Source organism: Trichosurus vulpecula, chromosome 8, assembly GCF_011100635.1.
Source record: "Trichosurus vulpecula isolate mTriVul1 chromosome 8, mTriVul1.pri, whole genome shotgun sequence".
In the NCBI taxonomy this organism is placed as follows: Eukaryota; Metazoa; Chordata; class Mammalia; order Diprotodontia; family Phalangeridae; genus Trichosurus; species Trichosurus vulpecula.
The window spans coordinates 105,410,452-105,426,854 of NC_050580.1; the positions used below are offsets into that span (position 1 = coordinate 105,410,452).

At 42.0% G+C, this 16,403-nt stretch overlaps 1 protein-coding gene across 3 annotated transcripts in view; it reads left to right on the plus strand.

The window, feature by feature from the left end:
- Window positions 1-546: 546 nt before the first annotated feature.
- XPNPEP1 (X-prolyl aminopeptidase 1) overlaps window positions 547-16,403 on the plus strand; it is a 61,193-nt gene continuing 45,336 nt past the window's right edge. The window contains exons 1-4 of one of the 3 annotated variants that reach the window (XM_036736075.1): window positions 547-690; window positions 2,610-2,826; window positions 4,183-4,233; window positions 8,493-8,617. In XM_036736075.1, coding sequence (XP_036591970.1) covers window positions 8,501-8,617 — 117 coding nt within the window. In that variant the 5' untranslated portion in view covers window positions 547-690; window positions 2,610-2,826; window positions 4,183-4,233; window positions 8,493-8,500. Of the gene's footprint in view, window positions 691-882; window positions 950-2,609; window positions 2,827-4,182; window positions 4,234-8,492; window positions 8,618-16,403 lie in introns of those variants that run through there. The other 2 variants (XM_036736077.1, XM_036736076.1) reach the window with 2 other exon arrangements.

A 16,403-nucleotide genomic window follows, 5' to 3' on the forward strand; every position in this document is an offset into this window, starting at 1 on the left:
TCCTTAAAGGACCTATGGAGGGCCAACTGCATTATAAACACATTCTTGCGCATTTTTCGCTGGCCTGCGGGTGTAATAACATTGTCCTGGTTTCTCTTAGACCTAACCACTCTCCCCTTTTCTCTGGCCCTCCTTTAGTTCCCTGAAATACCACCAGTTCATCTTTGCACCGGGCCTCTCCTTCTCCAGCCTACGAAGACCCTCTCCTCCTTTTCAAACAGCAGGTAACAGAGAAGGAATAACCGCCTAGCTTTTTGTGTAGCTTCTATTTTTTTCTCTTGATTCCTGCGCGGGAAGGACAGGCACTCAGAATCTAAGAAGGTTCTTTCTTTCCTCCCCGCCTTTTCTTTTTAAAAAGGGGGTTAAGACCCTATTCACACTCCTGAAAAATCAGCAGATGCTTAAGTCAACTACAGGGTACAAGTTCAAGACTACTTCTGCTTAAGTCCTGGGATCTAGCCCTTTGCTGGACGATTTCGTGGGTAAGGCGGTAGACCACAACAGGCTAAGCTTTGCGTGACGTCACAGAGGAAGGGGGCGTGGCCTGGACTTGCAAACCGGGCTCTGTCTCAGCGTTCGTTCCCCTAGCGGAGGCAGGATCAGCTGGTCTACGCTTCCCTGACGTGGGCTGGGGCACGTCACTGCTGCATGGCTGCCTCCTCCGGAAAGCCGGCCGGGGCAAGTGGAGAGGTGAGCTGAGGGAGAGGCGCTGTGGAATCCGGAGTCCCTCAGCCCGGGCCACGTTGGGGCATCAGGGGATTACGGTGCAGCGGGGTCGGGGCCAGGGAGAGAAGCGAGTGCAGCAGGACTGGGGTGGAAGCGCAGTGCATGCAACTCTGGCCTTGTGCTGCCTGCAAGCGTGCAGTCCATTTCCCAGGGAGGCCTCCTGGTGCTTAGAACGGTCAAGCTTCCAGGAACAGTATGCAATCAAATCCAGGGCGGAATTGGGGTAAGAGAGGACAGGCTAGTCTTGGGCCAAACCCACCTGGCCAGTGGGGAATAGGAAGTACTCCACCCTTTACTTTGGTGTAGGTTAGGTAGAAATGGGGGACGAGGACAAGGGAGACTATAGTAGTTTCATTTCGGGTACCTCCCTTCTTCCTTCCTGGGGAGTGCTAATTCTGCCGTTGAATCAAATTTATGGAAACAATCTTAGAACTGGAAGGAGCCTTAGACATCATCTAGTCTAATCCCTTTACTTTGCAGATGGGGAAATCGAAACTCACGTTGGTGAAGTGACTTACTCAGGGTCACACACAACGACAGAGCACCAATACAATCTGAAACCCTAACTCCTAAAATCCAGGCTCTTCCCACTCCAGTAGTTGAAACCCAGGCAATAAAAACACGTGCCTGAAAATTATCTTTTAATAGCTTTATAACTAAAGCAGAGAATGTTAGCACTCTCATGGATTTTAGAAGTCAGATGTTCACCCTCTTCATTTTACAGAAGGGGAGACTGAGGCCTAGAATAATGAAAAGTGGGTGAGTGAGTAGTAGTAGACTTCAGATTAGAACTGGGGTCCCTTGATTCCTAGTTTAATGCTTTTTACGTAGTGCCAGGAATCCTTTCAACGCTTTTAGGAACAGGAAAGGGTTTTCAAATCCTGGCCAATAGTTTCCTCAGTAGTAGGATGATATTGTGGGGGCTCTTCCTCCTTAGTCCAGCTTAGTTTTTTATGGGGAGGGATGATGTTAAAGGTTAACACAGATAATCTCTAACTTTTTAGTGGTAATGTTTCAGTCTCCTTCTCAAGGGGAGGTTTTTTTTTTTTAAAAGATTAGAGCTGTTTAAGGCACAATGAAAGAGTAGAGGATTGAGTTACAACTCCTAAAGGCAGAAAAGCAAAAGGCCTGTATAACACAGAGATGGGTTAATCTGCCTCCTGAATAGTGAGATTGGTTGAACCGGCTAGGATACATGAAGGCTGTCTTGGCAACTCTAGATTGTGGCCTGTGGGTTGTTTCTAAGAGGTCAAAGGGATTTTGACTGAGACAAAGAAGGGACTTGGGAGATGGAGAATCTAATCCCTTTATTTTACAGATGAAACAGGCCCAGAGAGAAGGATCTTGGTCAGCATAAGCAGGAAGCTGGTTTTAACCCAGGTCCTCTTCTGTGGCAGCAAAAAAAAAAAAAAAAAGTGAAATTAAAAAGAAAAGGTTTATAATTCAGTTATTATGCAGACATTGAATTTTGTGTATTTGGTGACTCATCCAGTTTAACATAACAGATGAGGTTTTTTTTTCTCATGAGACTTGTATTATGATATATAACCATATAGGCATTGAGTTTCCCAAGTATTGGGAAAGCAGTATGATAACAGTGGAAAGGAATGTAGATAATTGATTCTAGTTTCAGCTTTGTCACTCAATACTGTGTTACATTAGGTAAGTCACTTAACCATTGTGGGCTGCAGGTGCAATAAGAGGGTTAGACTAGATGTCTCTTGCCAGCTCCAAGATTGTGTGACTCTCATGTGGTAAAAATTCAAACTGTAATAATGTAAAGTCATTTTTCTCTTACATTTAGTTGACATGTGAAGAGACTTGTAATCTCTAGAACAATTTCCATCAAATCTAATCTCTGGGATCCATTTATCCAATCACAGATTGATATCCGAAGGAGGAATTTTTCCTGATTCAGGGAAGACTTTCTCCAGCTCAAACTGGTGCTGACACTGACTAAAGTTTGCCTTGCTTATTGTGGTCAAAGTCTGCCAAGTCTGCCATTTCTCTTTCCCGGGCAAAAGTCTTCAGACCTTTCTGCAGAGAGGAGTAAGGGCAGCTGAATCTAAGGCAGAGGGACTGGTATCCAAGGAAAATCAGGTAATCATTCTAAATGTAAATCTGGTATGGACCTCCTCCCAGGGTTTTGGGTTTATATTGATAAAAAAGGACTTTGGAAAGGAGAATTGCTCTTGATGGTCAACACGAATCCAGGGAATTTAAAAAGTTGGCTGTTCACTCCATGGACAATTGCCTGGGGTTAACATTTTTTTTGGGTGGGGGAGATGTAGAAGTGGATGAAATAAAAGTAGAGATGTAGAAGAAGATGGAGAAATAGGTAATTATATCCTGTATTCCAAAGGAAACTTAGGGGATTTGGAAGTTGGCTGATTAAAAAAAATAAAGAGAAGAAAATAATGAAGGCAAACTAGTGGACTTCAGACAGTGCTGTTTAGATTATTTTAGAAAACCAGGATCCAGTGATCATTTTAGAACTGTGAAGTTGGCAATGTGTCTTCTGTGTACTCCATAGAAATATTCTGTGGTACGTGTGTATTTGTGAGGGGGGTGGTGGTGGTGGTATTTAGCATTTTGGACTTCCTAAAAAATAAAAAAGATAACAATCTTCTTGTTCCTACCTTTTTGAGGGTCTGCCTTCAGTATCTTTTGAAATGTCCTGTGGCTGTTTGCCCCTAAACTAAATGGCCCCAGATTTCCATCCTTTAGGAACTCTTACTTTTGCTTATAAATTTTTTTGAGTTTTCCTTCACTGTTAGGCTGTGAACTGTTACTTCTATTATCACAAACACTGCTTTTAACAGCCTTCATACTATTTTAATTTACTACTGATAGGAAAACCATATAAGCAGGTTTGTTGGACTTGAATTTAAATTAAGAAGAATACATCTGTTTTATGTGAGGACCTGAAGATCTCCTTGTGAGTAAAAAAGTACTTGGGCTTTGTGACATCTATTTTAGTGTTACAGCCTTGTTATAATTTGAGGGACTTGACTCCAGAAGCCCAGCCTAGATAAGTGTGCATGATTGCATTTTAATCCTATCCAAAGCAGTGTTTTTCTCACATGCCATAATGGCCCATTGTGTCTCCTTTCCTTCAATAAAACATTGTTCCTTTAAAACTCACAAGGATTTAGAATTATGGAGTTTTTGAGTTGAAAGGAACCTTAGAGATCATTCACTTGAGAAGATTTAGGGCTGCAATTACAACTCATTTGTTTCCTTAAAAAAAAAAAACCCAAACTTAAATACATCTAGTACATTTTTCCTGTTTGGTGGGGAGAGATGTGAATATATATATATAGTAAAAGAAGGATCGGAAAGAAGGAAACAGGCATTTAAGTGCCTACTACTATATTCTGGAATTGTGTAAGCACTTTATAAATATTGTCTCATTTGATCATCACAACAACTCTGAGAGGTATCTCCATTTTACAGGTGAGGAATCTGAGACAAGGAGGGGTTAACTTGCCCAGAGTCATACAGCTAGTAAGTATTTGAGGCTGGTTTTGAACTTGGGTCTTCACTACCTCAAAAAATAAACAAATGCAAAATCTAGATAGCAGAGAATGGTGAGGTAGACTGATAGGAATGCAAAGGACCCTCAATGCAAGTGTTCCAACTTCATTTTATAGAAGTGGAAACTAATGCCTAGAGAAATAAAGTGACTTGGCCAGGGTCTCACAGTTTTCTTCTCAGTCCAGTAATTTTTGCCTTCCGTTGAGGGGTGGGGGTAGGGCTTGGCAAGGGGAGCCCATTGCTATTTTTTTAAAGCTAGGGTGAGGTGGGAAAGTTAGGGAATCCCTTTTACAAGCAAACTTGATAGATATAATGAGATTTTTCAAAAGGTCGTTTTCTTTTATGGCATGCCCTAATTGAGTCCTATGTTACATTTTGAACTTAGCTTTTTGGTACTGGGCTTGTCTTCCACTTATCTTATGTACATTTGTCTCACCTTTTAAGAATAATGAAGTCTCATTGACAATGTGGGCAGATACTAATAATTAAGAAGTATAGCAAGGGTAGGTTCCCTCAGGAACATGACTCTTCTCCTTCACATAGGAGGCTGCCTCTACTTTATTCTCTTTGTTCTGAAAAGATCTTAGATAGAGTTCTGGTTTTCTGATGGTGACTTTTCCTGGACAGACAGAGGGTAATTTTGACTTGTACGTAACCAGAAGCCTCCTTTCTTTTCTTTTGGCCTAACTGTATTCAGAAACAGTATCCAAGGCTGGCAGGCCCCACCCTACCTTTATCTCTACTCCTCCCTCATTTGTTGGATACACTGAAACCAAATTGGACTACTTTCTGTGCCTGAACACACCATGACTTTTCTTCTCCTTGGCCCTAATCTTTCAATCATTTAATCTGTAAGCATTTATTAAGCCCTTCTGTATATTACTACTGTGTTAAGCCTTGGGAATGCAGAAACACAGAGACTAAAGAGAGTCCTTATCCTTGGGGAGCTTAGTTTATATTCTCTTGGGGAAGTAACATGTACATACATAAGTACATGGGCACCTAGGTGGTACAGTGGATAGAATTCCAGGCCTGAAGTCAAGAAGACTGATCTTCCTGAGTTCAGATCTGGCTTCAAGACACTCACTAGCTATATGACCCTGGGCAAGTCATTTAACGCTGTTTATCTCAGTTTCCTCATCTGCAAAATGAGTTGGAGAAGGAAATGGCAAACTACTTCAGTATCTTTGCCAAGAAAACCCCAAATGGGGTCACAGAGGGTCAGATGTGACTGAAATGATGACATATAAAAGTATGTATAAAATAGACACCAGATGATGTCAGGTGGTTCACGAATTTGGATGGAGAAAAATTGACATCTTTATTTTTACTTACCTCTAGCTGAAATTTAACATTTTTTTCAATTATGAATTAAGTAAATAAACTTTATTCTGAGAAGTGGTCCCTAGGCTTCACCAGATTGCCAGGAGGGGGCCATGACACAAAAGAAGTTAAGACCCCCTGATGTAGTGCATGAGCTGAATCTTGAGGGAAACTAGGTATTTGAAGCAGAGATGAGGATGAAGTGCATTTTGGGCATGGAATATGGTCATTGTAAAGGCATGGAATGGAAAATGGAGCGCCATGTATGAGGAATGGCAAGGACAGTTTGAGTGTAATATTAAAGGCATGAAGAGGAGTAATAAGGCTGGAAAAGTAGTCAGGAACCAGACAGCGAAGAGTCACATCATTGTGCATTTATGTAATAATGATAATAACTAACACTTATATAGCACCTACTATGTGCCAGGCACTGTGCCAAGCATTTTACAGTTATTATCTCATTTGATCTTCTCAGCAACCCTGGGAGGGAGAGGCTTTTGTTGTGCCCATTTTACAGATGAGGAAAACCGAGGCAAGCAGGGCAATCGACTTGCCCAGGGTCACACACCTAGTAAGTGTCTGAGGTTGGATTTAAACTCTGGTTTTCCTGACTGTAAGCCCAGTACTCTACTGCAGCACTTGGCTGCCCATGGCTCTTACTGTGTTTTAGACTTTGTGCTAAGCCCTGGATATATAAATACAAGCAGAAAGAAAGATAGTCCCTGTCCTCTGGGAGCTTACTTTCTAATGTGGGGAGATAAACACATAGAAGGAAATTGGAGATGGGGTGGGGTGGGGGGGGGGGCGTGAATCTAGAGGGCGGCCTGGAGAGGCATGAAAGATGGCCTGAGCATCCTCCTTGAAATGGTTGATGTTGTTGTTGGTCCTTCATTTCCATTTGCCATGATTTGCAAGAGAATTGGATTAAAGTGAGGGAGGGCTGTGCAGAGTCACCAGCCTTACGTCCTCCTCTGGAGCCATCTGGGTCCAGTTGCAAGATATAGATCAATTTGACTGAAGATGGCCCTGGATGCCTTAAAATAGAGGTTCTAAGAGGAACTAGCCAATCAGAGGGAGGGGCTGCAGGGGCCCAGCATAATTCACATCCAGAGCTGGAGTGGGCCTCCAGGGAGGAGAAGTTTCTGGGGTATTGAAGACATAGGGTGGGCAGGGGGGGATGTTAGGAGTATAGCTTGGAGAGAAAGAAATAAAGGGCTTTAAAATGCTCAAGAAGTTCATGTTTGTTCCAAGATGTAGTAGGGAGCCACTGGAGTCTGAATGAAGGAGGAAAATCATTTTGGCAAATGTGTTGTGGATGACTTCTAGTGGGGAAGAGACTTGAGGTAGGGAGACCAATTAAGGCTACTGTAATAGTCGCCAGGTGAGAGATGACAAGGGCCTGGACTAGAGTGGTGACTGTGTGTGGAGAGAAGACAGATACAAGAATAGTTTGGAAGGTGGAAATGACAAGATCTGGCAATTGACTGAATGTGAGGTGAAGGAAAGTGAACAATTGAATGATATTGAGGGGCAGCTAGGTGGCATGCTGGAGTCAGGAGGACTTGTTCAAATTTGGTCTCAGATGCTTAACACTTACTAGCTGTGTGACCTTAGGCAAGTCACTTAACCCCAATTGCCTCAACTTCCCCCCTCAAAAAGGAAAAAGAAAAAAAAGAATGATATTGAGATAGTTAACTTGAGACCCTAAAAGATGGGTTCTCTCAACAGAAACAGAAAAGTCTGGAAGAGGAGTGGGTTTGGGGATAAAGTAAATAAACTCTGTTTTAGACAAGTTACGTTTGAAATTCCCATGAGACATTGGTTTGAAATGTCCATTAGGCAGTTTATAAAATGGAGCTTGAGTTTGGGAGAGAGACTAGAGAGGTGTAGAGCTGGGAATTATCTGCATAGAGATAATAAATGGCAGCTGATGAGACCATTGTAGAGAGAAGGGAATCAGGCTCAGGACAGAGCCTTGGAGCATTCCCATATGGATGAAAACAGTGTTGGGACAACCCAGAGAGGAGGGGGTGTCCAGGAGGGGAGAGGGGCTTTTGCTCACACAGTTTCTTTCCCATGGAATGCTGCCCCTCCTCCCACCCCCAATCTCTGTTTAAATCATACTGGTCTTTAAGGCCCACCTCTGTTATTACCTCTGTGTAGCTTTCTCTGATCCTATCCTTAGACAATTTTTTCTTCCCGTGAGCTTGTATAGCACACTGTTTGTCTCTTATTCCCTATCACCTGTTTCATATCACTGGGTTTTTTTTGTGGTTAACCCCTTTAATAGTCTGTAAGCTCCTTTGGTCAGGGATCATATCTTATTTAAATTTGTTTCTACTCTAGTGCTTAGTTCAGTGACCTGTACATAGGAAGTGCCCAATAAATATTTGTTGAATGAAGTGTCCTATTTAGAATTTCGACATTCTTAGCTGACCCTCTTTAATGCACATCAGACTTAAATGTAACTACCTTTTCTATAGTTCATCTGGTTCGAAACTCTCATTTCATTAATGAGAGAAGTTGAGGCCCAGAGAAGGTAGGATAACTTGCCCAGGGTCACACAGCTAGTTAGTGGCAGTTGGGAGCAGAACCCAGGTCTCCTAACCCTCCTGTGCAAAGGAATAGCTTACAGTTGGATAATATTAAAATAATTATCACAGATTAAACTTTTCTTCTCATGTATTACCTACTAGACATCCTTCTGACTGGTTGAGGAGATTCTAGGTCCTCTTCACAGTTGGTATGTCCAAGGGGGAGGGCACATGGGGGAGGATACGTGGTAAGATATGTATGTATATATAATTAGAGAAGGGGCTGAGTTTGTGATGTTAGTTCTCATTAGGGCTTATTGGGGGCATATGGGACAGCATGGTTTTGAAATGTCCTGTCTTATGTTCTTCTAGACGACAGCATGGTTCCAAAGGTGACTTCTGAATTGCTGTGGCAGTTGAGACAGGCCATGAAGAACACTGAGTATGTGACTGAACCGATCCAAGCTTACATAATCCCGTCGGGTGATGCTCACCAGGTACAGGGTGGAATTTGGCTAATGGCAGAACCCCTTTCCTTTCACTTTTTTTTTTTGCTTTATTTCAGCTTACATAATGGGACATGGGGTCCTCCAGTTGTCAGCTCAGCCAGAATACTTTCTATATTCTTAATACAGTCATGTATTAAGTCATATATATGAGTTAATATATAAGTCATGGTTATCTATTACCTGTATCACGGTTTATGCCCAATAAATACATAAAGGTCCAATTGGGCTTCCTTTTGACCAGTGGCACCCTTTTGTTCGGTGGCATTTGCATATTGCCTTGCATATTGGTTGTTATTATTGTTGTCATTTTTAATGTGTGTGCCTCTGATATCTCTAGATAGACTGTGAGCTCCTCGGGCTGAAACCCTGGGTCTTAACTTTGCTTTGGATTCAGAACTAGGTATAATTCTGATTACTACATGGATGCGGTTACATCTTTGTCTGATTCAAGATGTCTCTGGGCAAAATTGTGAGATTTGGCAAGAGTTCAGAATCCCAAATACTCATATGTGTCACTCTTTCCCGCCATTAAGGTAGTCTGTGCCCTGTATCTGTCACATCCAGTTTTCCAGTAAGATGTAAGTTCTTTGAGGGGAGAAAGTGTTTTGTCTTCCTTGTTATATCCTCAGCAACTCACTCGGGTCCCTAAAAGCAGTAGACAATAAATAATACAACACCTTCAAGTTTTAAAGTCATTTCACAATGATCCTATGAAGTCAGCAGTATCATTATTATCCCCATTTTAGATATAAGGAAACTGAGGTTCCATAAAGGTTATATGACTTGTTGATCACAAATGTTGAAATTTGAGCTTGTGATCTGCTGATGCCAACGTAATTGTACTTCTCACCATGCTGCTCTTCCTGTTCCTGTTGTCTTGAATCAGAGTAAGATAGTCATTGTAAAATAAGAGAAATTTATGGAGATGAATTGAATTGACTTGTTCACAGGGAAAGCCCTGCTGTTAGTTAATAATGCTAGGTTCCGTCATAGGTATCTGGGCTTTCTATAGTCACTCACATCTACCTGAATGTGAATTTCAGGCATTTTCTCTTTTCCTCTATCCCTGGAAGTACTTAAGTCTTTTGTCTAATTTTGTAATTACTAGCCATGTATGTTCAGACTTTAGGAGGAGAGGGAGATGTATTTTTTTTTTTTGACCCTGAAATCACACTCCATAGTTAGCTAGACTTAGGCAACTTCCTACAGTTTGCTTTGTGGCAGAGTGGTGAGAGGCCACAATGTAAAAGACAGAAGAGGTCTAGCTTCTGCCTTTGAGGAGGAGTGTGTGGCCTCTACAGGGAAATCATGAACATAGACTTATGAAGGAAGGGACGGATGTGGTTACTAAACAGCATAGCTGCTTAGTTTTAGCCACCTCAATTCAGCAAACATGACTCTGTCTGAGACTAAGACATTATAGAATGTCTGCCTGCTGCAGGAGATAAGTGAGTATAAAGATAGCTGGTTCCAGCCCTTAGTAGCTTGCAATGTGGTAGGAGAGGTGTGGCAAATAATACAGATTACTATAGTGTCAGGCAAGTGGGAGAAGAACATTAAAGAGGTATGAATAATGCGAGTTCAGAGGAGACCAAGATTGCTTCTTATGAGGGGCTCAGGAAAGACTTCATGCGGTTGTATTTGAAATGATGTCAAAGGTTGTGTAGGACTTCACAAGGTAGACGTGTTGGGAGGGGCATTCCAGGCTGGAGGGAAGGGTGTGAGCAAATGCACCGAGTTTGAACAGCACGGGACAATTTCAGGAAGAGGGGGAAATCATTTAGTTTGGTTGTAGTATATAATACTTGTAAAGAGGAATAATAGAGATAAGAGTAGAAATATAGATTGAAGCCATATTTTAGAGAATCTTGAATGCCAGCTGCAAGTGCCTAATGTTAGTTAGTAGTGGTTTAGTTAGGATTTTTAATTAATGGGGCCCCAGAAATAGTTATAGCACCAAGAAAATATAGTTTACTTGCCTGGGGGTGTTATTGAAGCACTGACATCTTCAAAGGGGGCTGGCTATTCCCTTTCTCCCTGCCCTTTGTAAAAAAAGTAATAACAAAATATTCCCAAAATACATCCCAAAGTGGAATGGGTTGCCTTAGGAAGTAGTGGGTTACCCATCATTGGAGGTCTTCAAGCAAAGGCTGGATGGCTGTTTCTTTTTTTTTTTTTAATTATTTTTTTAACATTCTTTTCTTTTTAAATTTTGAGCTCCAAATACTCTCCCTCCCACTCACCCTTCCCCTACCCCCTGAGAAGGCAAGCAATATGATATCAATTATACATGTGAAATAATGCAAAATGTATTTCCATATTAGTGATTTTTTTTAAAAAGCAAGAAAAATAAAATGAGAAAATTATATTTCAATTTGTACTCAGATCATCAGTTTTCTCTCTGGAGGCGGATAGCATTTTTTCATCATGAGGCCTTTGGAATTGTCTTGGATCATTGTATTGATCAGAGCAGCCAAGTCTTTCACAGTTGATCGTTATTACAACATTGCTGTTACTGTGCACAATGATCTCCTGGTTCTTCTCACTTCACTTTGCATTGGTTCATATAGGTGTTGCCATGTTTTTCTGAAATCGCCTTCTCATCATTTCTTATAGCACAGTCGTATACCACAACTTGTTTAGCCATTCCCCAACCAATGAGCATCCCTTCAATTTCCAATTCTTTGTCACCATAGCAGTTATAAACATTTTTGTGTATCTAAGTAGATTTCTTTGATCTTTTTGGGTTACAGCCTAGTAGTGGTATTGCTGGGTCAAAGGGTATGCACAGTTTTATAGCCTTTTGGGTATAGTTCCAAATTGTTCTTCAGAGGGGTACACCATTCCACCAACAGCTGATTGATTTGATCTATGCATAAGGTGGATCGGACTTTGGAACTGAATTGAATTGAAAGAGGAGGACTGTTATCACCACTGTTAGTGTTTGACTATCACTGACTGAGGGCTAGTGAAGTGGGTGAGGGAAGAGGTTGTTCACAGTACAGAGTGTACTATTTATCTCTCATCCCTTACAGCATTTGTCATTTCTGACAGGAATGAGGTAGTACCTCAGAGTGGGTGGCTATTTCTTGAATGTGTCATAGAGGGTTTCTTTTTCAGATATGGGTTGGACTAGATGGTCACTGACTTCTGTTCCAACTCTCAGATTCTGTGGTGCTCTGAAATCCCTTAGTGTGAGTGTGGCTCTCCACTGCAACTTCCCTTTCACTATTGGATGCCATATGGCCTTTCTTTTTGAAGAGTGACTTAAAGAGGGCAAACTTGAGTCCCTTGACTTGGGAAAGGAGATGCTGGTATCTCATGTTTTTCTGCATGTGGTGAGCTGAAGGTGGAAGAAATGCTTTCAGGATCTGATAGTTTAAACTTATTTATTCAATAACTATTAAATGACTATTATCCTCACATGCCAAAGGACATGTAAATGTAAAAGTGAGTAAGAAGTGGTGCATTCCTTCAAAGCACTTACAGTCCACTGGTAGTGGTGATGGCTGTCAGCGGTGGTGGTAGTGAGGGGAGAGAGAAGAGGAAAATGTGACAACCTGGGAATGGCACAGAGGAAGGACCATGGAAAGTATATAGAGGAAGAAATACCAGTTTGGAGAAACTTCCTAGTGGGTGTTACGGTTGAGTTGGCCTTGAAGTTGCTCTCCCAGTTGGTGTACATTCCACCTGAAAGTAGTGGGCATGACTAAAATTATCAAGGGAGGAAAAAGCACAGAGACTATTTCAGGGAACCAATCAATTTTTGACGTTGGCAGGAATGTTGAGTGTGGGGTAGGTATTAGCATGGGATATAAGACTAGGAATCTATCATAGACTCTTGGAATGGAATCGAGAGGAGACCACTCATTGATTTGACAAACATTTATTAAGCACCTACCATGTTCCAGGTGCTGTGCTAAATACCTCTGTAATCTAACTGAACTCTTCCTTGAAGCATGAAGTCCCACTGCCAATTAGATGGGGTCAGACAGTGCAAGACCTTACATGTCAGACTAAGGGGTATGGATTTAATTTGGTAGCAGAAACTGAGTGTATCTAAGAAAGGAATGCTGATTGATTTGAGCTATGCATAAGGTGCATCTGACTTTGGAACTGAATTGAATCGAAAGAGGAGGACTATTATCACCCCTGTTAGTGTTTGACTGTCACAGACTGAGGGCTAGTGAAGTGGGTGAGGGAAGAGGTTGTTCACAGTACAGAGGCTATGCTCTGTCTTCATTCCATGTGATCATTGTTTTAGAGCTGGAAGTGACCTTAAAGTTTCTCCATTTCAAAGGTTTTAAATACTCAGCCTTTGGGTTGCATGTGGCCTGCAACACTCCCAAGTGGGCCTGAACCAGATCAATATGTAATTGAAATGTATTTAACAAAATAAAAATACAATAAAGTATAGATAACATTGCATTTTAAACCCAAGTCAATATGTGGCTTGCAGGGATCCTTATGTATGGATTGGTGACTCCTGTTTCTATTTGAGTTTGATATTACTGCTCTAATCTAACCTTTTCATTTTATAGGTGAATGAATAAGTAAATGAAAAACCTTTTATTGAGTGCTATGTGCAATGCATTCTGCCAAGTGCTAGGGATCCTAGTAGAGATGTTGAGGAAACCAAGACCAATAGAGGTTAAGCGATTTGCTTATGATCACATGATGACATCCTTTTGTGATCTAGTCTTCTGGTTCTCCATCTGACTGTTGAAGTTCTTGTTCCCGAGACTTAGATTTTGTGTCTTCTGTCTGGCACTGGCTTATTAAATATTGATTCCTTCCTTTAGCTTCTGATGGTATTTTTCATTTTCTTTTTGTTTACCTTTGGGCTGGATTGAGTACAACTGTGTTGTGTTGGTGGGCTGAACAATGGCCCTCCATGTCATTCTCCTGATGCTCAGCCTGAGTTTCTGCTGTTGTCCCCTGGCGCCCTTGAACTGACAACGTTTTCTGACTTGGTAACTTGATACTATCCCTGAGTTCATTGTTAGTGGCCTGGGATTGTCTCTGCTTCCTTTGGAAACAAGTCATTTTTCTGGAAGATTTCAAACAAATCATAATTCCAGTTAATCACACAGGAAGATGTCTGGGAGTTTTCCTTGAATGAGGGCTGAAGGTTTCTGGTCGTAGATGAGGTAGATGTTCCTTCTGAGGTTTTCTTTTGCCTCATGTTGAATCCAGTCTTTGTATTTGCTAGCAGAGGATGTCCTTGTACCAAAGCCAAGGTCATCTTGATATTTGATGGGCTTGGGTGCTGTTCTGGGCCCAATTTCTTTTGCAGTCATGAAAACTGTTTTTCATTGTTCTCTCCAGTGCCTCATCTCTTTTGGTGGGGCTTAAATTTCCCAGAAGGAATTCCCAAAGGGGACAGATGATGATTGCTGTCAGCCAATAGCTACTCTCCTCCCCCCTTTGCCTCCAACTTCATATTTAGGGAGAGTGTTTGGAGAGGTGTTTTATAGGAATGGGAGGCTGTGGAGTATGGTAGAGATCATCTAGCCCAAGTCTCTCATTTTACAGAAAGGAAAACTGACTCCTTTGGGCTTCTATCTAAAATATTGGGTGTTTTTGGTACCATTCCTAAGTATGTTTTCTCTAGGTAGAGGGTGTGAGGGAAGATGTTTCTCAATTGTGGCTGTTGTTAAATTTGTCATAGTCTTTGCTTATCTTGGCTTGACCAAAGTTCTCATTTCTGCCTTCTTGATGCACTGTTGTTCTTTTAAAAACAGCCTTCTAGACAATTGTTCCTGTTGTCCTAGCTTGGCTATCTGAAACTGCACATGAAGCCTTGATCTTAGCCAGCTCACGAAAGGGAGGCTCCCTCATATGAGGAAGCCTGTGGCTATGTTTTCTGAGGCTGAGAGTACTTGGGGGAATCATTGTGATTGTTGTGATAACAGCATTGTGAGCTGTTAGACTAACTTCTTCCGGAAGGAGGCTAAGGCAGTGAAAGTCACTTTTGCCTGTTTTCCTGGGCAGCCTCCTGGCTGATGGAAATTTTCCTTATGGGGATACAAGGGGGAGAGGCAATCTTGAATTCTGTCCTTTGTGTGTTTTCTGTAACACAAATAAAACACCCACACACCCTTCCCTGCTTGGAGTCTTTCCAGAAATGATTAATGTGACTGCCTAATTATGCATGGGCGTGGCACCCTAGTGGTCTGGCTTGGATTGTCTCTGTGACTGAATGACAGTCTTCATTTGGCTGTGTTGTTAATGACCTGAGGAGTGTGTATGTGTGTGTGGGGGGCGGGGGGAGGGGGTGAGGGTGGGGGCAGCTCCTTAGGCCAGGAGCCACCCTTTCTGTCTCTTTTTAGGACTAGCTATGGTGCTTAGGGGACCTTCTCACTTCGTTCGGGGAGTGCTTAAGGCCAAGACCTTGGTATTACTGTCCTTCAAGAAATCCTTCCAATTACTCCATTTCCCTGCCCTAAGGACCCTTCTTGGACCAAGTACAGCCCTCTGGGTCTTGCTCCATCTGCAATAATTCAGAAAAGCAGGGCTTTTTGGCCCTGTCAGTGATAGTTCTTAAAAATTTTTTTCCCCTAGAAAAGGAAAGAAAACCAGAACCAGATTTTTCCAGGATCAGTCTTGAGCATTTCTGGGGCTGTGCTGGCTTTTGGCAGACTGATTCTTGGGACTGCCATTGCTACCCTGACTCTGTAGTAGAAGAACTGCAGTCACTTCAGTCTAGACAAAATAAAAAAAAAAGCCAAAGTCCATGTATGACCAAGTAGGCTTGTAGTTGGAGCAACGGGAGGCTTTGCTAGTGGTAGTCCAGATGTAGTCATCCCCTCATTCAAAGAGTCTTTTTTGAGTGTCTGCAGGTGTGTTAGTCCCATTAATACCTGCCTAATTCAGGACTTCATTACCTCTTGTCCAGATGACTACAGTAGTCTTCTAACTGGTCTCTTTGTTTCTGGCCTTTCTGTGCTCCAACCTTCATAGCCTTGCCAGAGGAATCTTGCTAATGCACTCTTCTTATCCCACACTTCTCTCTGTCCCTTATACACTCCCTGTCCTGGCATTTATGCCCCTTTACAGTCTGGCATCAGTTTAAAAGAAGCATCCATCTTGGCAGAGTAGCAAAAGCTTTGGCTTTGGAGTCAGGGGATCTGGATTTTGAATTCTGCCTACTATTCTAAGGCCCTTCAAGCCCTAGATTCTGTAATCTTACATTTTAAGCTTTATCTTCTACTAATCCTCTTCACATACCTTATGCTCTAGCCAGAGTGGACTAACTGCTTAGCTATTCCCTAAGAATCCCTTGTGCCTTCCCTGCTTTCGTTTGTGCCCTTCCTCTCACTTGGCCTGAGTTCTCTCTTGCTTCTTGCCCCCTACAAAATTTTTACACCTTAATCAGTTAATCAGTAAATGCCTACTATTTCCCTAGTACTCTGCTATTTATTACCTATAAAGGGTAAATTCCTTCCCAAAGTCCAGTTCAAATCTCATTAGCATTCAATAGAACATAAGCTCTCTGAGGGCAGGGACTGTTTAACTTCTTTTTGTATACTCGGTACCTAGCATGATCCCTATCACTTTGTAAGTACTTAATAAATAAATGCCTGTTGAATTCAGTGGACTTAAGTTCTGTATTTCTGCTAGCCAAGTTGGAAGTAACCTCTCCGTTCTGAATTCTTATGGCATTTAACTCTCTACCTCTTATTTGGCTCTTAGCTGGGCCATCTCCAGTGGTCCTGATCTGTATCTGGCCACTGGACCCAGATGGCTCTGGAGGAGAGAGTGAGGCTGGTGA